The following is a 27,555-nucleotide window of genomic DNA, read 5'->3' on the forward strand; positions in this document are numbered from 1 at the left end:
AGGCCTTATTACATCTCAGTCAGATCACCTCGCAGGTGCCTAATCTCCGGGCGCTGCAATTTGTAGAACTTAATCCTTTATTGGTAAGAGCACCCATTTGTTCCCCTCACCAATCTTGTTGCTCTTCTTTGTACTCGTTCTAGCAACTCTACATCCTTCCTAAAATGAGGCCTCCTGACCTGTGCACAGTACTCTAGGTGTGGATTGACCATTGCCTTGTGTAACGGGACTATCACCTCCCTGTCACTGCTAGCAAAATTCCTATATATCATTGAAAATACTCCATGACCTGCCCTGGCACACGTCTGCACTGCTCAGCGAACTTCATATTTGACTGTACAATTACCCCCCCCACCCCCAGGTCTTTTTCACTTTCCACTTCCCTGAGTGTAGTACCACACAGTTGGTACATTTCTCTTTGGTTACTGCTACCCATATGAAGTACTTTGCATTTGTCAATGTTAAACTTCAGTTGCCACTTCTCAGCCCATTTGCCCAACTTATCTAGATTCAGTTGAAGTAGCATATTGTCTTTACTGTCGTTAACAACCCTGCCAACCTTTGTATCATCTGCAAACTTGGACATTAAACCTGATATATCTTCATCAATATCATCGATAAATATACAGAACAACAATGGGCCCAACACCGAACCCTGGGGAACTCCAGTAATAACATTTGTCCACGAAGAGAAGTGTCCATACCACTCTCTGTCGTCTCGCACTCAACGATCCCTTTATCTATTATAGCAACTTACCCTTAATGCCATACCTCTCCAATCTGTACAGCAGTCTTCCATGTGCAACGGTATCAAAAGCTTTCCTGAAATCCAAGTATATGATATCAAAATTATTTTTGGCATTCAGTTCCTTTGTGACCACATTCTAGTATCCAATCAAATTAGTTTGACAAGACCTCCCTTTAACAAACCTATGCTGTGTCTTAACTATTACTGGATTAAAGAAGGATATAAAGAAGTATTGCAGGATCATCTAGACCGTATTTTCTAGATGATCCTGTAATGCTTCTTTAACCAGTGATTCCATTATTTTCCCCGGAACAGAAGTTAAACTAACAGGTCTGTAGTTACTTGTGCCACCTTTTGAGCCGCCTTTGTGAATTGATGATACATTTGCACACCTCCAGTCCATGGAGGATCTCCCCTGAGTCCAAAGAAGCTCTCATAATTATGGCTGAGGGTTTGCTTACTTCCTTTGCTGCTTCATTTAATATAACTGGATAGATCCCGTCCACTCCAGGTTCCTTCCATATGTTTAACTTCAAAAATTTCTGCTCCACTTTTCTCCCAGTTATTACAGAAAGCACTTAGCTCCCTGTTAGAGTTTCATAAACCTCTGGCACTCCCCTTATTGAATAACTCCTCCTGTGTGAATGTAGATACAAAATACTCATTCAGTTTAAACAGCTACCTGAACATGATCATCAATAGTCAACCCATGTACGTTAAGTGGTCCAATCTGATACATCCCTTTGCTTCTAGAGTTTACATAAGTAAAGAACTCTTTGCTGTTTTTCTTTCCATCCTTTGCCATAGATTTCTCATAATCTGCCTTCGCCTGCCTAACCTCTTCTGTGACTTGATTACAGACAAGTTTTGTATCTGCCATAGTCTTCTGTGTCACCTGATACTTTATATGCATCCCATACATTTTTCTTCTCTGGCACGAGCCTGATTAATTCATCTGACATCCATTTAGGCCTAAACCTTGAACAGTATTTTTTAGTTGGAATGAAAAGCCTAGTAGCCTCCAAAATTAAGTCCCTGAATGCTTCCCATTTGAATTCAATGTTGGTAACATCATCAGTTGATCCCACTGTACAGAATTTAAAAACTGTCTGAGACCCCTGTAGTCACCTCAACTAAAGCAAAAGCCCTTCCCTTTAGTCTTGATGGTAGTTACATCTTTAAATAATTCCCACATCATTACATTGTGATCACTGTCACCCGGTGGTTCCTTTTTCTGCAAATTATTAACGCACGAATAATCACTGCTCATAATCAGATCAAGAGTATTAATACCTCTAGTTGCCTCTGGAACATGTTGCTGTATAAAACAGTCATGCAATAAATCCACAAAAGTCTTGCTAGTGTGCGAGTGACCACGAGTGACCAACCCACAAGATCCAGTCAATATCTGGAAAGTTAAAATCTCCCATTATAAGACATTCTGATTTACTGGCCCCCTCTACTTCTCTGCACAATTGCTCATTATACTCATCAGATTCATTAGGCCTATAACACACAACTACTCTCATTTTTCATTCCCAGTGCTTATTTCATACCAAACAGATTCAACATTGCATTGTCCACTAACATCAATTGGATGCACTTCCTTCGATTTTATGAGTGTCTCAACTATCAGCATAACCCCTCATCCATTCCTGTCCTGTCTATCCTTTCTGTACACATTGTACTTCCAAAATTCCAATTCTGTACTGCTTATGTCTGTGTGACACCACGTCTCTGATATCCCAATAATATCTGCCTTTGATAGCATTTCAAGCTCATCAAATTTATTTACTAAACTCCTAGCATTGGTTTACATGCAGGTATACATGCACCTGTTTCTACTCTTAGTTACTCTAACACAGCCCATGTATTTACTTGTTCCACTATGATTCCCACGCAGCAGTCCTGGAAATCTCCATTACTTTGCTTTACAGGCTTCTGCTCATTCCAATAGAAGCAGTGTAAGAATCACTTTCACCTCTGCCTGCGGCCACTGTTAACCTTTTAGTCTATGTATCCCCCCCTGGCTAGCAGTGTTCCGACCCACCTAACACTGCCTCAATAGCATCAGCAAATATTCTTGCACCCTTTCTATTTAAGTGTATCACATCTCTGTAGAAGCAGTCTCTCCTGTTAACAAGCACATGGCTGAAAAAAAAATCTACCCCTTGAGCTTTGCACAATCTCTCTAGGGCCGTATTCTTATAAGGATGGCATATACTGTATATCGCTCCAACTTAGCGAGGGAATTTCTTTCTCTAATATTTTTCCTTTTAAGTATTTTTGGAAGTATTAATCTGGTACTGGTAAATAGAATAACATTAAATTTTCATAAAATCACTGGAAAAGGAGCATTTGTGATCTGAAGCTCAAAGAATAACTTAAAATGATATTCCCACCCCTTTATATTTCACTGTTTTAACCATCGAATTTAATAAATAATAGCTTGTTTATCCTCTCAGAATTACACAATTCTGAGAGGGTAACAACAGGAGGGGAGAAAACACAATAAACGAAGTCATTTTATGAGTTATTAACTGGCAAATTTTGTGGGAAGAATTAATCTAGTGGATAAATTCTTAATACTATTATGAGTTTAATTGAAATATTTTCACTTATATTCAATTAACTAGAGATCAAAATGTGTTTCTATGAAATGGACTCCTATTCTGGTCACCATCGCAAGGTTTCTAAAATGTAGTTAAAAAAAAAAAAAAAAGTATTTCTGAAATATTTCAATTTGACAAACATTTGTATACTTTCAGCTTTTCCCCAAAACATGTTTCTGATATCTCCCGCAGTTTTGTAAATTGCTTAAAATTTCGGTACTACCACTTTTTTGTTATTAAATTAAGCATAAAATGCAGTAGTGACCGAAGGTTAAGGTAAGTCGAATTTCTACCCTTACCTTTTGTAAATCGAATTGAAGCGTGAAACTTCGGACAGGTATAAAGGACATTTATAGGGTTGTATAAGAATTACCGAAAAGGTGACTTTACAGAAGTAGACACAAGATACTCGAAAAAATGGTCACATGACATCTGTCCGGCGTGTGATCCCTTCCAACGGCTAAACAGCCTGACAGCGGTAAACCATACTCGATATAAGGGTGTCTATAAGATTCTGTGACAACAAATCTCATCCTTCCACCAGCACAGACCTTGGCACCATTAGTCCACGAAGCGGAGATGGGGGAAACCCCTGGTGCCGTTAGACACGAATACTATACACTATAGTCCACGAAGAGACTATAGTCCATTGGTCACCACTCTCTGTTTTCTCCCACTCAACCATTCCTTTATCCATAGCAGAAATTTGCTTTTAATGCCACACTGCTCTCATTTGTACAATATGTGCAACATGTGTGTCTTTTATGTGCAACAGTACCAAAAGGTTTCCTGAAATCCAGATACACGATATCAAAATTATTTTTTGCATCCAGTTCCTATTGACTACATCGTAGTATCCAATCAAATCTATCAAACAAGATTTCTCCATAACAGACTCATGCTGTGTCTGAAGTGTATTTGCAAGTCATGTCTAAACGGTCCTGCATTAATTCTTTTACCAGTGACTCCATTATTTTCCCTGAAACAGAAGATAAACTAAAAGGTCTGTATTTACTCATGTCACTCTTTGATCCCACTTTGTGAATTGAGGATATATTCGCATTTGTCCATTCCATGGAGATATCCAATGACTCCAAAGACAGGACAGCCAGGAGATCCCATGAATCCCATAATTATGACTAAGAGTTAGCTTACTTCCTTTGCTGCCTCCTTTAATATAACAAGATAGATCTCATCCACGCCAGGTGCCTTTCTTATGTTTAACTTCAACAATTTCTCCTCCACTTTGTTCTCAGTTATTAATAAATCATTTAGCTTCCTATTAGAGTTTGATAAACTTTTGGCCACTACTTCCCTACAGAATTCATCACGTGTGAATGTAGATGCAAAATACTCGTTCATTTTGTCACCTCGATGGTTCCATCAAGGGTGGAACCATCGATGTCAAGTGGACAAATCTGATTCATCTTCTTCTTTCTATAGTTTACATAAGTAAAGAAATCGTTGCTGTTTTTCTTTGTATCTTTTGCCAAAGATTCTCGTAATTTGTCTTCGCTTGCCTAACATCCTCTGCGACATGATTACAGATTAGCTTATATCTACATAGGCTTCTATGTTACACCAAACAGGCTCAGTATTGCACTGGCCGCTCTTGTGAAGAGGGTGCACTACCTTAGATTTTGTGCTTCTTAACTAACACATAACCTCTCCTCCCTTCCTATCCGGTCTGTCCTTTCTGTACACATTGTATTCTCCATATTGAAATTCTACATCCGTTATATATGTGTGACACCACCTCTCTGACGTCCCAACAATATCTGCATTTGATATTTTGACCAGCACCTCAAATTCATCAAATTTATTTACTAAACTCCTAGCATTATTCTACACACGCACCTGTTCTTACTCTTAGTTACCCTAACACGGTCCATGTATTTACTTGTTCCATGATGACTCGCAGAATTTCTTGAAATCACTGGCAATTTGCTTTCCAGGCTGTTGCTCGTTTCAGTTAAAGCAGTGTAAGAATCAATTTCATCTCTGCCAGCGACTGTGATCTATTAGTCTACGTGCAGTTTTCCGACCCACCTAACACTCCCTCGATAGCATCTGCAAATATTCTTGTACCCCATTCCTGCAGCGGCAGAGACCACGCACAGGCCACTCTGAGAAAAATTCTGCCCCATGAGCCTTGCAAAATTTCTTCAGGAATTGATTGACAAGGTTCTCATCATATACTTCCTCCTTTCGTGTCTGGGTAGAATTTCAGACACTTTCAAATTTCACCCTAACTCGCGACTTTTTTGAACATTGGCCCGTACTTGTGAATTAAGTCTGCAGATCTCTTACTCTTATTGTCATTAGTGTCACCGTGTACAACAGTATCACCTTTTGTGTCTCAGGCAGAGATAGCAAGGTTCCCCCCCCCCCCAAGGTTTTCTCATGTCGTATGTATTGGAATTATTCTGCTTGACGATAACGAAAAAGACAGCTTCGTTAACTATTTCAACATAAGGTCCTTTTGTATGAAATTTGGTATAGTTACCAATCACACAGAAAGGCTAAGTGGCGGTGTGTTTTTCAAGTTTTATTGTATTCCACCTTTTTATACTGTGTAATGAATTGTTTTGTTTCATTCAGCATTGTTTGAGAAACGATAATCCGATTTACCAAAATCCCAATAATTTTCTGATTTATAGGTTGTCCAAAGTAACTGCTTTGGCAATTACACCTAATTTCAATTCATTTATTTTCATTTATATTTTGAATGCATCACTGGTTATTATGCTAGATTTTCCAAACTTTCTTTATAGGTTTCATTATAACAGTTTTAACGGCCTAGATGTGATTCCTGCAATACTGTATTATAAAATGCTCTGATGAGTTGAACATATCATTATTAAGCAATAAATGTACTCAATTATTTTTAAAGCTTTGGCAAGTTTTCTAAGAGATTAAAGTCTGTGAAACAGCTTTTCTAATCACAAGAGCAAAGTGAAGGATAATGAGCGCTGATATGTGGTTACAGTAATTACAAGCTTGAATTGTAGACGTTAATGAGGACCACCAAATCAATGGTGACTGATTTGGTGCCACTTTTACAGTATAGGAGTTCTGAACAACAGAATGTCCAAGTATATGCTGTCACCAGTTCTCACCGACATAGATCCACTGGTAGAAAAATATGAACAGGGTGTGCCATTACTAAATTCATTCAATGCCTAACAGTTTCAGAGAAATAGTTTTGGAATTTCTGGATGCAACTCTATCAAAAACAGCTTCGGGTGTTGCAATACCAGATTAAGGTAGTCTGGGGTTCTGGCGCGCATATTTCGCGTTGCACACAATAAGTACATTGTCTGGGGGTCCTGGAACGAGTAAAAAGAACATTGTGTGTGTGTCTCTCTTCCTCAGCTGTGAATACATATAATGTTACGTATGAAAATCAAGAATGGTACCGGGTGGTCATGCTAGACAAACAAAGCGCGTGCACGAAGTTTATCTAGAATGATCACTCTAAAACAGAAGCTTGTTTTACCACAGCAAAACAAGTTTCTGTTGCTTATTTTAGTATTTGTTACGTATTACCACGTAACCCGCATCCCTCTTCTCCCATTGGCTGAATAGATATCACTAGGAGGGAAATTATTTTAATGTATAGAAAGATAATAATAATAATAATTGTATTTAAATAATTTCTATCTCTCTATGTGTCTGTTTTTTTATCTCAAATCTTTGTAAGTTAGAAATTTTAAATGGTTTTTTTGTAGTGCATGACTTTATATAAAATCCTTACAGATTAATCTTATTTTTTTTAAATCAATTACTTTCGTTCCATTTCCCTTGCATTTTAATACGCGCTGTCAGTTATCCGGATTCACAGCCAAACCCAGTTTTGTTTTCATTTCTCAAGTTTATACGATTATTTAGTGGTAAAAATAAATAAATTAAATAGCCATTCAATTTTGGGGTGAATGTCACATTATTGTGTATTATTATATGCTTTTATTTAGACTGTATAATTTACAAAATTATCTAATATTAATTTTTTTTTTTTTTGCTGCAGTGTAGTCTAAAAATGTGTATTATTAAAAAAACAAAACAAAACAGGATTGTCTTCATTCCCCCCAAAATTAACTCCTCCTACCTCCATGTTAGAGATTCTGAACAGGTGGCAACCCAAAATATAAACAGGTCACGCGAAGCAAAGGGGATTTCAGAAGTTTCTGTAAGGGACCAAGTTTTTTTTGGTACATCATATTGAATTTCTTTACTACGAAATTATTTTGTTAACTTACCTTGCCATGATATTATTATGGCACGGTAAATTTCCTTCTTAACTAGTTTTACTTTAAAAATGTCACAAAAGCATCAAAGAACATCACTGAACATTAAAACACTTCTAAACACATGAAACATATATGTTTATTCTTTTAATAAATTAAAATAACTACATGTTTACTCACTTAACCGGACACAACTTGGGTAGGCTACAGAAATAGTTAACGTTTCTCAAAAAAAAAAACAACTGTTAATCAGATATTACAGATGTTTTAGCACATATTAAACATTGGGATTATACACTGCATTAGGCGACAAGAATAAAGTTATTGACGTCTATCAGAAATTAGTGAACATGCAGGATTACTAGGTGGTTTTCTGCTGCTGACCTGACTCTCCTTTGGCAGTCTGGACCACTACCGGAACACCTCTTTCGCTGGCTGAAGTCTTCGAAGTCTTTGATGGTACGTTTATGTAAAGAATCCCATCACTGCTAAGAGAGGATGTTATTGTTTCCGGGTTAGTTCCAGTTGGCAGTTTGTATTTCCGTGTAAACTCTCGGGACACCAGGCCATGTTCATCCAATTTTTCTTCGTGCTTACAATTGATAATAATGAAGTCATCCACAGTTTTAACGGTGATTTCATTAGGAGTAAACTGATTAACATCGAGCATTATCGGGAAATTGGAGTCTTTTGTCGCTGGCGTTGAAAATCTGCTTCTACGGGTTATTAGAGATGGTTCCGTGAAAATTGATGAACGCACACGGTGTTTTGATCTTCCGAAAAAATCATCGTCATCATCAAAACCTCTCATCGGCTCATTGAACCAACGCCTTGGCCAGCCATATAAATCTTGATCAAAAGAATGAGAAATCGGAATTATATTAAAGCGAGACATACCACTTTTATTTCCCCTTGTACGGTTGGTAATGGACTTGGACCAGACGCTCTTTCTTTGAAAGCTGCCTTTAAATAAATCCCAGACCCCATCGACAAAGAAAGTAACTGTATTTATACAGTATTTGCAAACCTTCTCGATTTGTGGTTTTCAGCGCCATCTGTAGACCAAAACCAATACTGTTCATCTATTTTTTTGTTGGTTGATGTAAAAGGCTTTTGGCACATACGTAATGACTACAGTTCCGATATTTTCGGGGTTTGTCACGATTTTGAGCATAATGTCCGGCTTCCCAAAAAAAAAAGAAGTTTTTGGGGACGTTCTTTTGTTCTGATTTTCATGTAAACTATTTTTCTGAATAGTTGAACTTTAAGACAAACCAAAGTTTATACCCTAGGCCTCATTATTATTATGGTTATTATTATTGAGTTAGTCGGTCTTAGGCGTAGATAGCAAGGAGTTTTTCGTCTAGCACACAGACAAATCGACCATAGAACACACACACAATTAACAGACATAAGACACAGCACGGCAGATGAATTTAAATAATTAGTTGGCTTAAATATAATAGTTCGATTATTATTATTATTATTATTATTATTATTATTATTATTATTATTATTATTAGCCATATGGTGCAAGGAAACCTCAGGCTTATTCTGCACCAGCCAAAAAAAAAAAGTTCTGAGAAACAGGATGACAGAGAGAGAGGGAGAGAGAGAGAGAGAGTCAGAAGTAAAAGGCAATCCCAAAGAAAGAGAAGAATGATGATATACAACTCAAGACGCTGGGTGTGCCAAGTCCATACTCACCAGATGGGAGACCCTGGGGTTAATATATGTTTAATATATATATATATTACTTAAAATATATTATATATATATGCATATTATTTAAGTATGGTGCCAAAATAACCTGTCACCTTATTTGGAAATGTCTATCTGAGCCGCAGCGGGACATCTCTTTAGAAATAAACTGAAAATAAATAGACAAACGAGCTTACTTGAAATGGCACTCAGCTGGAATATTAATCTTATTAAAATCTAAAAAAGAAATTGAATCAAGATATTATAATTACTTTAGCCAATGCGTAAAAGAAATACCCAGCAGACTTCAATGCTGGTTGCTTTAAAGCAAACCTATTAGCATTAGCAGAGGCATATGATGCAAGAAAGCAAGCTTATACAGCATCAGCCCAAAAAAAAAAAAAAAAAAAAAAACCATCTCACACATCTATTCGCTCTAAAAGTTTGTCCTGTCCAGGTCTGCCTTGAATCTATTTAAGCTATCAACTTCCACAACGACAGATGGAAATTTGTTCCAGCAATGAACTACCCGTTGACTGAAGGAAAATTTCCGCACATCTATTCTACAACTGTCTTTCCCCAGTTTGAATTTATGCCCCCCCCCAGGCTCGTAATCTCAGCAAGAAGAAGAATCCCATCGGCATTCAGCCTGCTAAACTCATTCAAGACCTTATACTACTCAATCAAATCACCCTGTAGGTCCACACGCTGCAATTTGCAAAACTTAATCTTGCCAACCTTGTTGCCCTTCTCTGTACTTGTTCTAGCAACTCTACATCCTTCCTAAAATGTGGCCTCCAGACCAGTACTCAGTACTCAAGGCGGGGCTTCACCTTTGCCTTTCTACAAGGGGATAATCACCTCCTTATCCCTACTAGTAAAATTCTCGTTTATCATTGACAAGACCCCACGAGCTGCTCTGCTCAGAAAACTGCATACTCACTGCAACGTCACTGTTACATACAGTCCAGCATTGCTTGTTGAATGTCCAAAATACCAGCGAGACAGAAATTTAATTTTAGTATCCATTTCAAACTTAAAAGAACCCTTGACAATGTATTTTATTCCTGGAGACAAAACCAGTATCAACGAATTCTTCACATGTCTGAAAAGAATTATATGGTTTCCTGTTTTTAATATAGACTAATAGATTTTATTTCATTGTAGATTTTAATATAAGCTCAATATGATGTTTGCTGTTAATTTCCAGGAAGAAAAGAAGAAGAAAGTGCAAACTTCGGTTTGGCTTAAAATTCAACTATGAATTAAAAAAGCAATTGCACTAAACCGTGTTATAGCTTGATGCTTTCTACCATAATATTTTATTAGTGTTAATATCATTTTGTTAATTTAATATGGATTTTAACATTACCGTAATAAATAGCAATAAGCGTACATGTTGGGTGTACATTTTACAGTCAGCAAGCAGTTGACAATAGCGGAGACCAGTGATACGTTGTTCCACATGCACCAGGGGTACAAGTTCCTGACAGTGAAACATGCTCCACACCATACACCCGCCTCCACTGGCCTGCACTTTTGATACCATGCATGATGGATCAAGCATGGTATCAAATTGTTACTTCATATTGTTGACGCCAAATCAGTACACAACCATCCACAGTGTGGAGTAGATAACTTGACTCCTCCAACCAGCACACCTTCTTCCAGGCTTCTAACGTCCAACTTGCATGCTCTTTGCACCAGGCGAGTCTTTTACGCAGATGAACCTTGGTTAGGAGAGGATGCCGTAAGGGTCGTCTGCTGGTATAGCCCATACGTGAGATGCATGGTCATGCCAGATATTGTTCTGGGTTGGCCCATGTTGCATTGGGTAGTCAACTCTTCAACAGTGCTGTGCCTGTTCGCCTGTACGAGTCGTGGGACCCATCGCTCACCTTTAACATCAACCTTTCGCTGACCTTTGCAGTTTTGCCGTCGGGTTTGACCATTTTGATGCCAGTCCTGGTACTCTTTAACTACGGCGACTCTCGAACACCCCCACCAGTTCAGCCACTTGGGAAATCGCGGCACTAGCTCGTCGAATACACACACACAATCTGTCCTTTATCAAAGTCCGATAAATCCTTCCTTTTATCCATCACGCTTGGAATTTTACTACCTACTGAACCACTGACACCTTATCTATGCTACGTAGGTCGACTAATTCCGCACTCTCGTACCTCACATTCACTTTTCATAGGGGTGGTCATAATTCAGTGATCATTCAGTGTATAAAGCTGTTGTTAGACCACACTTGGAATAATGTGTTCATGTATGGAGACCCAGAGCCGAAACAAGGAATACTACACATGGGGCAAGAGTGTTATAAGTACGTCCCCATTATATGCAAGTAGTTAATCTTTCAGTAGCGTAGCTAGAGTCATCGACGCCCGGGGGAAACATGTCTTCCTGGGGCACTGCCTGGCGCCCCTGATTGTGATAGATAATTCCTTCAGTTTGCGCCCCTGAATCTCGGCGCTCGAGGGAAATTCCCCCTTTGCACCCCCCCACCCTTAAATGTCACAATCATGCTTAAAAAGCATCCAATCTAGCAATACCCAAAAGAAAACCGAAGAAAAATGCTGTTCCCTGGTGGTGCCCTGAACTTGATTTACTCCGGCGAAGGGTGCACTAGGTCAGAAAACACTTCCAGAGAGCAAGGGCAACTTGGCTCCAGAACGAGGTTGATGCTCTGAGAGATTCTTATAGGAATCTCAGAAACTCGTATACTACTCTAATAAGGACAAAAAAGAAGGAATGTTGGCGGGCTTTGGTGGGGACATACGGTAATGCCAACCCTTGGGGTGTGGTCTACAGGATTGTCACCAATAAACTGCTAAGAGGTGATGTGGTGAACTCTACAACTAAGACAGATGGAACTGTAACTCACACTTGGGCGGACTCCGTAAATAACATATTAGATCATTTATTCCAGTCTGAGAACCAAGGGTTAACTCAGGCTCAGAGTGACATAATGGCCAGCAATGAAAATTATATGGTTCAATAGAACCACCCTTCACCATGGAAGAACTTCAAGCAGCACTCTTAAAAACCAAAAACAGTAAGTGCCCTGGACCTGACTTAATTGAAATAGAAACCATTAAAAAGTTAGCAGAAATTTCTACTGAACTTATTTAATCACTGCTTGGCTGAGGGTTTATTCCCACAAGCATAGAAACTGGCTATAATTAGATTAATCTTAAAGAATTCGAGAAAAAATCCTACTGAACCTAAATCATACAGACCTATAGCTTTATTGTCTGTTCTAGGAAAAATAATGGAAAGCCTACTCCTCTATAGACTTAATTTTTATTATACTGAAGCCAATTTAAATTCTGAACAGTAATTTGGTTTCAAGTAAGGATCCTCAACTGAGGATGCCATGCACTATATCCTAACAACAGTAAATAATAATGATCAGAAGTACATGCTGGCAATATCTATTGACTTCGCTGGTGCATTTGATACCCTCTGGTGTCCAAGTATCCTCAGAAGACTCTGCCCGACAAATGTACCAAAAAATCTGTATCAATGCATAAACACGTATCTTGGTAACGGACGTGTAGTAGTTCGCACACAGTTGCAAGAAATAAAACGCCCAGTTACAAAAGGTTGCCCACAGGGTTCAGTGCGAGGTCCATTCTTTTGGACCTGTGTGCTTGATGAATTCCTTACAAAATATTTAGGCCCTACAGACAGGGTGGCGTTTGCTGACGACCTTGTCATATTGGTAAAAGGTAACACTATAAGGGTGGTGGAAGAAAGAGCAAACGTGGCACTCAAACAACTGCAGGAATGGGCGCTAATCCACATGCTCAAAATCTCGGTAGAAAAATCTAAGACTATCCTACTGAAAGGAAATCTAAATATAAGACGACCACCAGTGATAAAAATAGGTAATACCTCAATTCACATGGTGCATGAATTGAAATACTTAGGCATAATTCTAGACTCCAAATTAACTTTCTATCCACACTTTACTTGGCTAAAAAAAGTCAAAAGCTATGCCGGAATGATTGCCAGAATCAGCCGAGCCGATTGGGGTCTCAAGCGCAGAACCCTGGCACTCATTTACAGAGCAGTGTTTTTACCTGTAATCTCCTATGGTGCTGGCGTACGGTTCCATCGCACAGCCATAGCTAGAAACAGAGCAAAATTAAATAGCATTCAAAGAACAGTCTTATTAACAACAACTAGAGCATGCTATACAGTTAGTATCCCGGCCCTGCAAGTTTTGGCCGGTACCCTACCACTGCACCTTTAAATTTCAAAAAAAGGGCTATATTATAGACTTAAAAAAGGGATTCCTCATGGGTTTCCTAGGCATAATCCCAAACCTTGCCAATTACATCAAGGCAGAGAAACGACAAATTGCCACATGACAACATCAGATATGACAAATTGAATGGGAGCAAGAGACCAAAGGTGCTAAGCTACTACCAAAATGTTTTTTTCCACAGGTGGCTATGGTTAGCACAAAACCACCTAAGTGGTATGCTCCAGGACTTTATACCACATTTCTATTGACAGGTCATGGATCGCTTAAAGCTAAATTGCACTCTTTAGGATTGGCCAATGACCCCCACTGTACCTGTGGCGAAAGTGAGGATTGGGCACACGTTCTATATGACTGTGTAATCTATGAAAATCAACGTAGACAGTTAATCACAGAAATTGGACCCCTTCCTAGGGGCCAAGAACACCAATTCATCATGGAGGAGGTCTTTTACAAGGCCTTCACCAAGTATGCTCAAACCATTTTTGAAATCTGCCGAACCTTGAGGAGACAGGCTCTTCAACCAGTCCCTGTAGCAAATCAATACACCAAATATATAACCAGCCCATTTCCTTCCCCATGCCGAGTGAATGACAAAATCTCTACATGACTGAACATATCTGAATTGACTCAGAAATTACCGGGACTTTGCCAGAGCTGACGCCCTGCCCCTGGGGACCCCTTTGGCTCATTGCCAGTGAACCATAGAGGTAAGAAAGTAACCAAATGTGACTGATGGGAATAAAATCAGGCTGGTACAGCCCTCATCATAGCATACGTCCAACCAAAACAGACTGAGTTCCCAAACATGACAACACTCGCGGAAAGGACTATAAAGAGACTGGTATAGACATGCAGCCAGAGTTAACTGTCAACTGGAAAAAACTAGCAAGCTGCAGGTTTCTGAAGTATGCTAGTATGAATGAGGCTTGAATGAACGAGAATTGGAGTGAATGTAAAGGCGAGAGTACGAAAGGAAATGGTAGGAACGGTGAGTGAATGATAATTTATGCCTTTGGGTGTGTGTGAGGGATGAAAGTGTGAGAAGGAGTGAGTGCTGAAAGGGTAAATGTGGAAATTGAGTAAAATTAGCGAATGACCGTGGAGTCTGAGTGAAATGGGCTGTGTGAATGTAAGGGTGTAAAAGTGTGTGCCTGGATGAGTGAATGAATGCGAGAAATAGTGTGTCGAATGTATAAATGTCGAAAGCAGAATGTAAAAGTATGACAGGAAGTTTATTTAAAAAAAAAAAAAAGGAAAAACTTAGCATTATTTTTTTATTATTTTTTTTTATGTGAACCCCAAACACGAGAGGTATTAGAACCTATAGTACTTAGTACCGTGCTTGGGTTGGAGTTTGAGAAGACGAAAGAAGATATTTGTTGATATTGGACTTGAACTTCTGTAGATTGTAATTTTCACGAAATACGTATGAAGGAAGGTGGTTCCAGAAAACGGCAGTTGAATGAATAAATGAGGAAGATGAAAAGTTGGTTCTGTGGGTTTGAAGTTGGACAGTAAATGGATGCTGGCTGGTGGCGGCACGTGTTCGGACTGTTTTGAAAGAGAGAGCGGGAATTATAGAAGCCAATTCAGAAGAACAGTGCCCATGGAAGTATCTGTAGAAGAGGAATGCAGCAGAAACAGTCCGTCTATGAGAAAGCGAGTGGAGAGACTCTGTTAGAGATGAATCATTAATTAACCTAACTGCCCTCTTCTGAATGGAATCAAGAAGCCTGAGAGATGTTATGGGGGCACCACCCCAGATGTGGGAACAATATTCCATGGCAGGGCGAATTTGCGATTTATACAGAGTGAGCAGCTGTTTGGAAGAAAAGTAACGCCGAGAGCGAAAGAGAAAACCAAGTTTTTTAGATGCAGAGGAAGCAATATTTGTAATGTGCTTGTGCCAAGAGAGATTACAAGTCAGGGTAATCCCCAAAAGAGATATATCATTTTGCCTAGAAATCGGAGTGTCACTAAAGATAAGCATAGGAGCAGAAGAATCCTTTTTGCGAAATATAAGACAAGACTGAGTTTTAGAAGGGTTGAAATCAACTAAGTTGTCTTTGCCCCACTGGAGAAATACCTGAAGATCGGCATTTAAGGAATTGGCAGCAGATTTTCGAGAACTTGAAGGTGATTGAGCAGGACAAGGTTTCTCAAAATGGAAAGTTGAATGCAATGTGCTATCATCGGCAAAACTATAGATAGGATTTCCAGTCAATGGAGGAAGGTCATTGATATACAAGAGGAAAAGAGTGGGGGAAAGAACTGAACATTGGGGTACACCGGCATTAGTGGAGAAGTTAGAAGACAGAGAGCCATCTACCATCACCCTCAGTGAGCGATCAGAGAGAAAACTGGATAACCAATTACTAAAAACAGTTGGCAAACCATAAGATGGAAGCTTGTTTAGAAGACCTTTATGCCAAACACGATCAAAAGCCTTTGAGATGTGAAGAGCAACTACTTGTGTTTCACCGAACCTTTCCATTGAATTAGTCCATAAATGAGAAACATAAGCCAGAATATCACCAGTGGATCGACACTGACGGAATCCATACTGGTGATCGTTGATCAGACGGAAGGTTTCTATATAGTTTAAGAGTTGGCGGTTAATTGATTTCTCCATTACTTTAGAAAGAGTAGAAGTAATTGCAATGGGACGATAATTGGATGGGAGGGATTTGTCACCCTTTTTAGGAACTGGCTGGATATGAGCAAATTTCCAAGCAGAAGGAAAAACACCTTTGGAATAAGAAAGTGAAAAAAGGCGGCAAAGAATAGGAGTAAGTTCAGGAGCACAAGTTTTGAGAACAAGTGGAGAAATACGATCAGGACCTGGAGCTTTCTTAGCATCGAGATTCATCAAAATCCTTCTGATATCCTTTTGACGGAAGACCACAGGAGGCATTGAATGGAGCGTGTTAGGAATGGTGGGAGGTGTTTTACCAAGATCACTAATACATGAGCTGGAAGAAAAATGGGATGCTAGCAGGTCAGCTTTATCCATGGCTGAAGTGACAACAGAACCATCTGGTTTGGACAGAGGTGGGAGCAGAGATGGGTAAAAGTTGCGGCCAATAGCTTTGGCAAGAGACCAGAATGCTTGGCTACCATTAGGGCAAGAAGCAAGTTTTCTACTCTTAGCCTGTTCAAACTCTAGTTTGGACTGATTAATAACTGCGTTACAATTGTTGCGAGCTTTGGTGTAGGCAGAAAATGAAACTGAAGAATTAGAAACAAGCCAATTACGATATGCAACATTCTTCTCTTGGACAGCCTTAGCACATTTATTGGAAAACCAAGGTTTAGACAAAGGACGAGATTTTAAAGTGGAGTGTGGGATAAAGGATTCCATTCCTGCAAGAATAATTTCACTGACACGATCTGAGCAAACGTTGACATCAGAAGTTTTGAAACAGTAATCAGACCAAGGAAAAGAAGAAAAGAAGTCTCGCAGGTCATCCCATTTTGCATTCTTGTAATTCCAAACAATACGAGGTTGGGAATAGCCATGAGATAAAGGTTCCATTGGAGAAGAGACAATCGCCAAGTTGTGATCTGAAGTGCCTAAAGGACCTCTCACTTCGACCTTGTACTTAGAAGGGTTGTTTGTGAGAAAAAGATCAAGCGTATTGGCTGTATGATTAGGATTGTCTGGTATTCTTGTAGGTAAATGAACAATCTGTGCTAGGTCATTAGTAATTGCAAAAGCCTCAGCATCTCGACCTGCTGGGTCGGTGTGACTAGAAACTGGAAGCCAGCTGGAGTTGTGAACGTTAAAATCACCAAGGAAAATTACCTCACTGTTAGGAAAGTTGGACTGGAGAAAGTCAAGTTGCAAAGAGAGGAAGTCAAAGAGCTCCAAGTGATTAGTGGAGTTGGGAGAACGGTAGAGACAACAGATGAATTTGACACAATGAGGTAGAGAGATTTTAAGCCAGAGAAGATCAAAGAACAATTAGTATAATTGTTATATAAATGTGTGTGTTTTTTTTTTTTTTTTTTTTGTTATTATCATTTGAATGTCATTTAAATTGTGTGAGCTTTCTTTAGATTATTGCTTGCTTAAACTGTTGCTTTGTCTTTAAAGCAATGGTTAAACAAACATTAAATTATTTTAAAAGCAATAATTGGACAGACGGCATTGACAGTTTGCTGTCTGTTTTGCTTTTTTATTTTGTTTATTTATTTTTATTTTTTTATTTTTTATTATTTTTTTAATTAATGAATTAATTTAATTTTATTATTTTTTTAAGGTCCTAGCCACTGAAATCTCAGGAAATTAGGTGGCCGGACCTGTCAGAGTAAATAACTATAATACTGGTGTACCTGGTCTGCCTCCACGGGGCAGAGTGTGGGCAACTTTGGGTCCCATTAGGGGCCCAGAGGCCAAATGACCAGCGGAACAACAGTACACATATACAAGGTCCATACACTTTTAAACCTCTGGCATTGACAGTGTTCTGTTTCGCACCTACAATGTATACTACGCGGAGATGGGGGAACCCCCTAAACCACTAAACACATTCTACACTCTACTCTGCACCCCCACCCTTCTATATAAATTACAAAGAAAGTACATATAATTACAAAAAATGAGAAAACCAGGTAGTTTATGTTTATACTGCATATCTAGTATAAAATCACAGAAACAAAATATTGCGAAATATACACTGGTGTGCAAAATTTAAGGACCAGTCAGGTTTTCACCTGTAGCTTTTCATAGGAGTGGCCTGGATATGGAACCTCGTGAGGTACAGAAATGATGAAGGAAACAACACCGACACAACAACGGAAACAAAACGGTACAGAGGAACTTTATTAAAATGGCAACATAGCACTGGCTGCCTTGATACAGATGCATCACTGCCAAAGATGGAACAAAGGGAAGAGGTGGTCCTCAGTAGGAGATATGGTCACCCCTAATGTCGATGCAGGCTTTGCACTGCCTGTCCATACTTAGAAAAATGTTGTTGATAAGTTCTTGCAGTAACATCGTCCATTCCTCTGCCAGCGCCATCTTCAGCTAGTGAACATTTTCTGGCGGATGTGGACGTGCCGCTAGGCGTCTCCCCAGAGCGTTTCATGTGTGTTCGATGGGATTTAGATTGTTGGAAACGGGTAGGCCAATCCATACGAACAATGTCCTCACTTTTCAAAAGCATACCACAGCTGCAGTCCGATGGGGTGTGGCACTATCATCCATAAACAAGAACTCGGGGCCAATGGCACCTTGGAACAGACGCACATGGCGAAGGATTACCTCATTACAGTAAAAAGTGTAAAGTGTATTCGTGTCTAGCGGCACTGGAGGTTTCCCCCAACTCCGCGTTGCTTTCATTGTACGTGTAATGTAACAGTTCACTGTAAAGGCCAGAGATTTAAAAGTGTATGGATTTTGTAAGTGTAGTGTTGTGTTTCGTTGTTCTTCTGGCCATTTAGCCGCTAGACCCCTGCTGGGGCCCAACGTTGTCCACACTTAGCCTCGTGGAGGCAGACCAGGTACCCAGTAGTTGATATTTTACTCTGGCAGGCCCTGCCATCTAGTTTCCTGAGATTTCAGTGGCTAGGGCCTAAAAAAATATATATATTAAAAAAAAATAAATAAAAAAAAAATATATATATATATATAAAAAAATAAAAAAATAAAATAAAAAAAATAAAAATAATAAAATAAAAAAAAATATATATATATAAAAAAATAAAAAAAATAAAATAAAAAAAATATATATATATAAAAAAATAAAATAAATAAAATAAAAATATAAAAAAATAAAATAATCGCTGAAAAGGGTGTAAGCAGAAAGAGTTTTGCGTGCGCGGTTTGAATTTGGACATATTTTAATTTTTAACATTGTGTGGGACATGCGCTGGTGTAGGGGAGGGAGGCTAAAGAATGGGGGGGAAAGCCAGAAGTATGGGGAAAATAGAGTAGGTGTCCCCAAAAGCAGTGGGGCAGGCCCATGCCCCACCAGGGGTAGAGAAGCGGGGAGTGGCAGGGGGAGAAAAGTAGACCGTCTCCCCCCTGTCTGGGGATTGGGAATTAAAGGTGAATAGGATTAGGGAGTCCTATTCAGGCCGCCATATGGCGTAATGCAAGTAGTTCCTGCATTTATGTCCAGTCCGGGCTTTTTGTCACTTGGTTTGTTTGCATGTACTCATCGTCGGTTAGTTCCTATGGCTGTGTCTGACCAGGTTCCTTGTCACTTTGCTATTTTCTTGATCTTTGTAGGGTCTTGTTGGGTCCTTTGATCCGTTTGTGGCCTCACTTTGGTCGGGGTTGTCTTCTTCTACGCTCGATTTTCATGAGCGGCCCAAGGACCGAGCCCTGGGGGGCATCCCCCTCATTACAGTAGCGAGCGCTGGTTACAGTACCACGTTCCAGTATCTGGAGTTGTGCACGTCCATTCAAGAAAACGCCTCCGCAGGCGAGAACACCCCGACCACCATATCGATTCCTTTCAGCGATATTTGCGGAGTTATACCGTGGGCCAACCTCTCGCCAGATAAGCTGACGTCCAGAATCGCTGCTGAGACTGAATCTTCTCTCATCAGTAAAGAGTACCTCAAGTAAAGATTTTGTGGTTGTAACCTTTAGAAATAGTTTTGGTCCTTTTAACATTATAACATATACGAAAAATATGCAATGAATGTGTATTATTTTAACTGAATTTTTCTCACTTTGAAAGACCTTTTACAAGAAGCTACGATTACAGGCAGGGTTAGAAAAATTCATAACGCTATTTCTATATTTAGATAAGATTCTGTTAGACAATACTCATGAACGAATTGGAGAAGTTGTAAAGGGGTTACAGATTTCATATCCTGCAGAATTGATAAAACATGATTTTATAAATATCTGTTGAAATATCAACAGATATTTGAAAAATTTTGTTTGTACTCCAGTGATTAGCACTGGAGAACAAACGAAATAGCTCAGAGTTGTGACGTCACAAAACGGACCATACTTTATAGAAGTTTGTAATTGGAGTTTCTCTGTTATTTTCGAAATTTGTAAAACATTATTACTCCCTGATATTTTTTTCTGTAAGTGATTATAAATCCCGAATTTATAATTTTTTCACTCTCACAAAATATTCAGGAATCATAAGTAGCACGTACAAAGATAATGCAGTATTTCTTTTTATAAAATTTTTATTTTTACTTTAAACAAAGAACACAAGTTGACCAGAAGCCATTATCCATGTCGGGAATACGCCTTGATCTTTTGACTGGCTATAGAAAGCAGTTGACTAGCATGAAAGGGGCAAAGGTTGATGACGGTGTACAGCGAATATCATCTTCTAAGGGCAGAAAAGTTGATATAGTTGTACACGTTGGCACTAATGATATCAAGAGTAGGAGACCGGCAGAATTACTTAAAAAGTAAGTTAAGTTAATTTATACATATAAATTAACATTTGACACAGAAGCCTATGATAGATATAAGCTGATCTGTAACCAAGTTACAAAGGAGGTTAGGCAAGCGAAGGCAGATTACCAGAAATCTTTGGCAAGGGATGCAAAGAAAAACAGCAAAGAGTTCTTTACTTATGTAAACTCTAGAAGGAAGGGGATGAATCTGATTGGTCCACTTGATATCGATAGTTCAACTGTTGATGATCCTGCTCAGGTAGATAACAAAGTAAATGAATATTTTGCATCGACATTCACACATGAGGAGTTATTCAGCGAGGGGAACGCCAGAGGTGTATTCAAATCCCGGGGGCTCACATTTGGCAGTATGGGCTTGGCAAACCCAGGGTCCTGAGCTGGATATCATCATTCTTCTCTTTCTTGGTGATTCCTTTGTACTTCTCTCTCTCTCTCTCTCTCTCTCTCTCTCTCTCTCTCTCTCTCTCTCTCTCTCTCTTCTCTCTCTCTCTTGGGGTAACTCGGGATTTTTTTTTTTTTGGCTGGTGTAGCGTAAGCCTCAGGCTTCCTTGTACCATATGGCTAATAATAATAACTTTGGCAGTAAGCTAGATAATCTTGTAATAACTGAGAGTAAAATGGAGGAGAAACTGTTGAATATAAACACAAGAAAGGCAGCTGGGGTGGATGGCATCTATCCAGTTATATTAAAGGAGGCAGCAAAATAAGTAAGCAAATCTTTTGCCATAATTTTGAGAGCTTCCTTGGACTCAGGGGAGGCACCCATGGACATGGAGATGTGCAAATGTGACCCCAATTCACAAAGGAGGATCAAAGGGCAACACAAGTAATTATAGACCTGTTACTTTAACTTCTGTTCCAAGAAAATTAATGGAGGCACTGGTTAAAGAAGCATTGCAGGATCATCTAGACAAGACTTCAGTTACAGCTCGGACACAGCATGGTTTTGTTAAGGGAAAGTCATGCATGACCAATTTGATTGGATACTATGATGTGGTCACAAAGGAACTGGAAGCAGGGAGTAACTTTGATATCATATATTTGGATCTTAGAAAGGCTTTTGATATTGTTGCACATGGAAGACTTCTGCACAAATTGGAGCAGTGTGGCATTGGAGGCAAATTGCTGCTATGGATAAAGGGATGGTTGAGTGGGGGAAGACAGAGAGTGGTAATCAATGGACACTGCTCATTGTGGACTAATGTTATTAGTGGAGTCCCTCAGGGTTCAGTGTTGGGTCCATTGTTGTTTTCTGTATTTATAAATGATATTGATGATGGTATATCAAGCTTAATTCCAAGTTTGCAGACGATACGAAGGTTGGCAGGGTTGTTAAGGACTCTACTAACGCTATGCTGCTGCATCAGGATCTAGAAAAGTTGAGCAGATGGGCTGAGAAGTGGCAAATGAAATTTAACATTGACAAATGTAAAGTATAACATACGGTAACAGTAACCCCAGAGCAATGTATCAACTCTGTGGTACTACATTGACAGTGGTAGAGAACGAAACGGAGCTGGGGGTAATTGTGCAGGCAGATATGGAGTTTTTTGAGCAGTGCAGATGGTCTGCAAGAATAGTTCATTTTGTTTTATTAATGATATACAGAAATGTTTCTAGCAGGGATAAGGAAGTGATTTTTCCCTTGTAAAAGGCGATGGTCAGCCACACCTTGAGTACTATATACAGGTCCGGAGGCCTCATTTTAAGAAAGATGTAGAGCTGTTGGAACGACTACAGAGAAGGGCAACAAGATTAGTGAATGGAACAAAGGGTTGCTTTTATGAAGAAAGGCTTAAGTTTTGCAAATTACAGTGTCTGGAGACTAGGCACCTGCGAGGTGATCTAACTGATATCACATTGGCTCTTCAATTGATATTCAAGGCTTTATATCACCTCGCACCTGCGAGGTGATATAAAGCCTTGAATGGTTTGAGCATGCTCAATGCTGATGGGATTCTTCCTCTTGATCAGAATAATCACCTGAGAGGGCATAAATTCAAATTGAGGAAAGATAGATGCAGGATAGGTGTGCAGAAGTTTGCCTTTAGCCAGCGGGTAGTTGGTTGGTGACACAGACTCCCATCCCTTGTTGTGGAAGTTGATAGCTTAAATAAATTTAAGGACGGGCTGGACAGGTATTTGGAACGAACGGAGGGGTGAAATGGGAGGTTTTTTTTTTTTTTTTTAGGCTGATGCTGCATAAGCTTGCTTTCTTGCAACCTATGCCTCCATTAATGCTAATGCTAATGTAAGGTAACGGACAAAAATTTTTTTGGACTGTTTCAATTTGTTAGTTAAAGTCTTAGTGTGAAGATTTCAGATGGGTGAACTGAATTCAAGGATTAGCCCAGTGGTTTTCAAACTGGGTGCCGCAACAACAGTCCATGGGTGCCACGTAATTTGGGTTTAAGTTACTTAAACATATTATTATTTTTTAATTTATATATTTGTTTCATTATAAAAAGGTGTAGAGTATCTTTTTAATTTTGTGGTGATTTATAATTTATGTTTACACTAGTACCTCTGTATAAAGAATAAAATTATATACTGTATATATATATAATTGTATTATGAAATGGACTTTTTATAATTATATTATTATAATAATATCATATAACATATATATTTTTTAATATATATATATATATGAAATATGAAAACGAAGAAGTGGAAGGGAAAAAAAGGAAAAAATAAGGAAAAACGGTACGTGTACCTGAATGCGCAAAGCAGCAAAACAGGATACATGTACTGTATATAAATAAGTGACACTTATATATATATATATATATATATATAGAGAGAGAGAGAGAGAGAGAGAGAGAGAGAGAGAGAGAGAGAATCAGATCTAACAGGCATAAAATTGAGTAGGGGTGCCGCAAAATAAAATAAATTACTTAGAGGTGCCGTTATTAAAAAAGGTTGAAAACCACTGGATTAGCAGAACAATAGTTTTATAAAGGATAACTGCATATCTGTAGTTTTTGAACTTGTGGTTGTTCTGTTTGGCGAATCCCAGTGTTTTGAATCTTTTGCTGGTGATTTTATGGACAGGGGCATCGAATTTAGCACTGCTGGAGAGAAGAATCCCCAAGTCGTTAACTTGGTCGCACCTTTCAATGATCACAGATTTAATAGTGTATTCTGTATTTATTAGTTGTGGTGGTTGAGAAAGAGATTGTTCTGTAGGATGAGAAAGAGATTACCCTGCACTTCGAGGGGTTAGCAGACAAGCCATTCAGAGATAGCCACAGAGAATTTGTTGAGAGCGCATTGAAGCTACTGAGAATCGGTAATCTCCTTCAGTGCTGAGTAGATCTTAAGATCATCTGCATAAGAAGCAACTTGAACATTGGAGGTGCGGAAGATTATTAATGAAATAAAATGAAAAGTAGAGGATCTAAGGGGAGCTTTGAGATACCCCACTTAGGGTATAAAACGGTCTGAGTTCACTTGATTGATGATAACGCCCAAGGAATGATGCGTAATATAGTTGTGTAGCCATGAGAGCAAAGGGTCACGGATACCATATAGCTTAAATTTTTCCATAAGTTGTTCGCGTGGGACTTTATCAAATGCCTTAGAGATATCTGTGAAGACTGCATCAACTCGAAGGTACTTATCAAGAACTTCAGAGGTGTATTGCCAGAAAGGAAGGAAATTTGTGACTACTGACTTGCCACTGCAGAAACCAGGTGGATTCTGATCGATGAAAGACCTGAAGAATTCGAGGAGTTGTTTGTGTAATGCTCTGTCGAAGAGTTTAGCCAGGCTGTTTTGCAAGGATATGGGTCTGTAATTAGTTACATCATTTTTATCACCTTTTTGGAAAATTGGAACTATATTGACCTGCTTAAAGTGCTTAGGATACTTCCCCAGCCTGAGAGACAAGTTGAAGGGCGGAAGTATGAGGGGTTTTAAGGTAATGGCAGTCGTTTTTCCAAAATAAGCCTTGAATATCATCTGGACCTCTAGTACAGTAACTTCTCATCCTTTTTAATGCCGAATTTAAATCTTCATCTGTGATAAAGAGGTTGATGAGGATGTCATATTTAACAATTGTGTGAAGTCAGGAAATGAGTCAGGTCTTAATGTATCATTTGTTTGGATTCTGGAAAAATGTTTGGCAAACTCTTGAGCAATATTGAATTCGTCCGATAAGAGAATTCCATCTGCATTATGGAGTTGTAGCTTTCTACTGCTTATATTCTTGTGCTTCATGAAATTCCAGAATGGTTTAATATCTTTGTGAGTAAGTAGATTATCCTGAACTGACTCTGTATACATATTGTAAGATTTTAATATGAGAGTTTTCACTTCTTTGCGGAGTTGGCTGAATATTTCATGGTATTTACTGTCACCTGATTGCTTATACTTGTTTATATAGAATTCTTTGGATTTAATTTTATGTATTAATTCGCTGTTATACCAGTGCGGGTAGGTAGAGCGTGTGGTCAGATAGGATGAGGAACAATGTCAGATAGGATTGAGGAACAATGTCAGATATGCTGAGTGGACACAGTAGATCAGATTATTGGTGACCACATCGATGTCATCCACAGCATCAAAGAGTTGTTTGTCCATGTGGCTGAGAGCTAAGTCAGTCAGCCATTCTGAAATTGAATCGTGGAGAACGGGAGCTGAATTTGAAGTTATGGGAAGTCACAGTGAAGTCAAAAGTAATAGGCGAATGATCCGAGTGGAATATAGGGTTGTCTTTGGGAACCTAGAGGTTCGCAAAGACAGGCACTTTCTCTAGTTGGAAAATTGCAAACTTGTTCAAGACCATAGCTGTGAAGCGTGTTAAAGAGAGCCCTAGTCTGCAGTGATGGGGAAGAAGCTCCTAAATTGGCCAGTTGACAATAAAGTCACCCAAAACCATTGCTATGTCGGCAGATTGAATTAGCGGGAAGATAGATTCCAGCAAGCTTTCTAAGTACTGAAGGTCAGTATTAGTTAAGAAAGGCCGAAAATAAAGTAATACGATTAAAACTTTCAACTTGCCAAGATGGAGAAGTCGGAATAGTGATTCAATATTTGTGAAATTTGATGCAATTTCACAGAGTATATTGTTAGAATGTATAATAGCTACTCCGCCTCCACAAGATCCTCTGCCTTTCCTATGGATTATATATTGTCCATCTATAATCTACTGGTGATCAATATCTATAGAAAGACAGATTTCAGTCAGCAGTTAAATGTCATAAATATGTGAGACTGTGATTGCTCTACAGTGGTTTAGGTTACTAACTATACTCCTGCAATTCTGAAGGTAAACACTGAACAGCTGAGATCTGGGGATTCTATGACGAGAGGAGAGCATAGTATGTGTAGATATCAGGGCCACTGATTGCTATGCATTTTGAGAAGATATTTTGGACTCCCTTCCCGGTCTATCCGTGAAGCATTTTACTAGAGCCCCTGATAAGAGGGATCGTAGATTCAGCACTTTTTCCGTTTGTGATGGAAGGCATGTTATTATAAAAGATGAGTAGGTGGGGCACTGTATCTTCAGAGAATGGACATCCACACCGAAACCATATTCTTCTTTAATTAAGCTGATAAGATCTTCAGATTTAGGTTTGCAGACTTCATTAGATGTGGCAGCAGTTATTTTTGCATATTTTGCCTTAACTTATGTTGAAGAGGATTCCACATGGTGACTCTGAGCTTGCAAAATAGAGGTACAGAAGTATTTCGCAAATGAGAGCAGGTGGTAGGAGTGGTTTGATTTACATCAGAAGAATCATCTGACAGAGTCTGTTTGGCAATAAATTACTCTGTTGAATGACTTGAATCATGAATGTTAACAGGCTTTGGCAAATTAATATTTGCGGCAGTAGGAGTATTGAGGCTGGTGGAAGATAAATATCTGGTCTCAGTACTAAGGGAATCTCAATTCACTTTGAGAACATCGGTTTCAAAAGTAGGTTCAGAGTTCTTCCTAGTTTCTGTTAAGTGGCAAGACATAATTGATGTGAGATTTTTAATTTGGGTGTTGATGTCAGGAATTTCAGCCTGATTAGTTAATATTGTTTTTATACTACGAATCTCCGTGGATAGTTCGTAATTTCCTTCATTGAATGTATTAGAATCCAGGGGAATATCAGATTTTGCAGTATGAGGTACACTGATTAGCTCAGTTTGATGGAGGATTTTCTTCACAACATTAAAGAATAGTTCCTGGAATTTATTTGATTGTAAAATAGAAAAGGATGTATTCTGAGTTTCAGTAGGGAAGGAGTTAGCGCCAAGGTCTTCTGACAGCATAGATATATGCGTTTGAGTTGATGCATCTGAAAGTTGATGTGACCCCGGAGACAACAAGGAAAGATTAGGGGTTCCTTCCACATAAAGTTCAGAGTCAATATTTCTAGTTATTGCCATGATATTTGATTCAAGTGAACTAGAGTACGGCATTTCAACTTTGCTAGCGGAAGAGGAGGAAAGTGCCTCAGGTTCCGTGCTGTTTTCTGTTGCAACAGTTATAGGGCTTTTTTTGAGTATTTCTGAGCCAACATCTATCACAACAGAATGATTTCCGACGACTTTTATTTAATTTTT

The 27,555-nt window shown here is 39.0% G+C and overlaps 1 protein-coding gene across 1 annotated transcript; it reads right to left on the reverse strand.

Moving 5' to 3' along the window:
• Positions 1 to 7,968: 7,968 nt before the first annotated feature.
• On the reverse strand, positions 7,969 to 8,502 carry LOC150090432 (protein lethal(2)essential for life-like). The gene has a single exon (XM_090390312.1). It carries the CDS (start codon positions 8,500 to 8,502, stop codon positions 7,969 to 7,971), a length of 534 nt encoding a protein of 177 aa, XP_090246438.1.
• Positions 8,503 to 27,555: the final 19,053 nt, after the last annotated feature.

Source organism: Mastigoproctus giganteus, chromosome 2 (assembly GCF_048544385.1).
Source record: "Mastigoproctus giganteus isolate SK-2022 chromosome 2, ASM4854438v1, whole genome shotgun sequence".
Lineage (NCBI taxonomy): Eukaryota > Metazoa > Arthropoda > Arachnida > Uropygi > Thelyphonidae > Mastigoproctus > Mastigoproctus giganteus.

Excerpts from the sequence above, each read along its gene's own strand:
- LOC150090432 (XM_090390312.1), bottom strand. The coding sequence starts at position 8,502 with ATGTCTCGCTTTAATATAATTCCGATTTCTCATTCTTTTGATCAAGAT.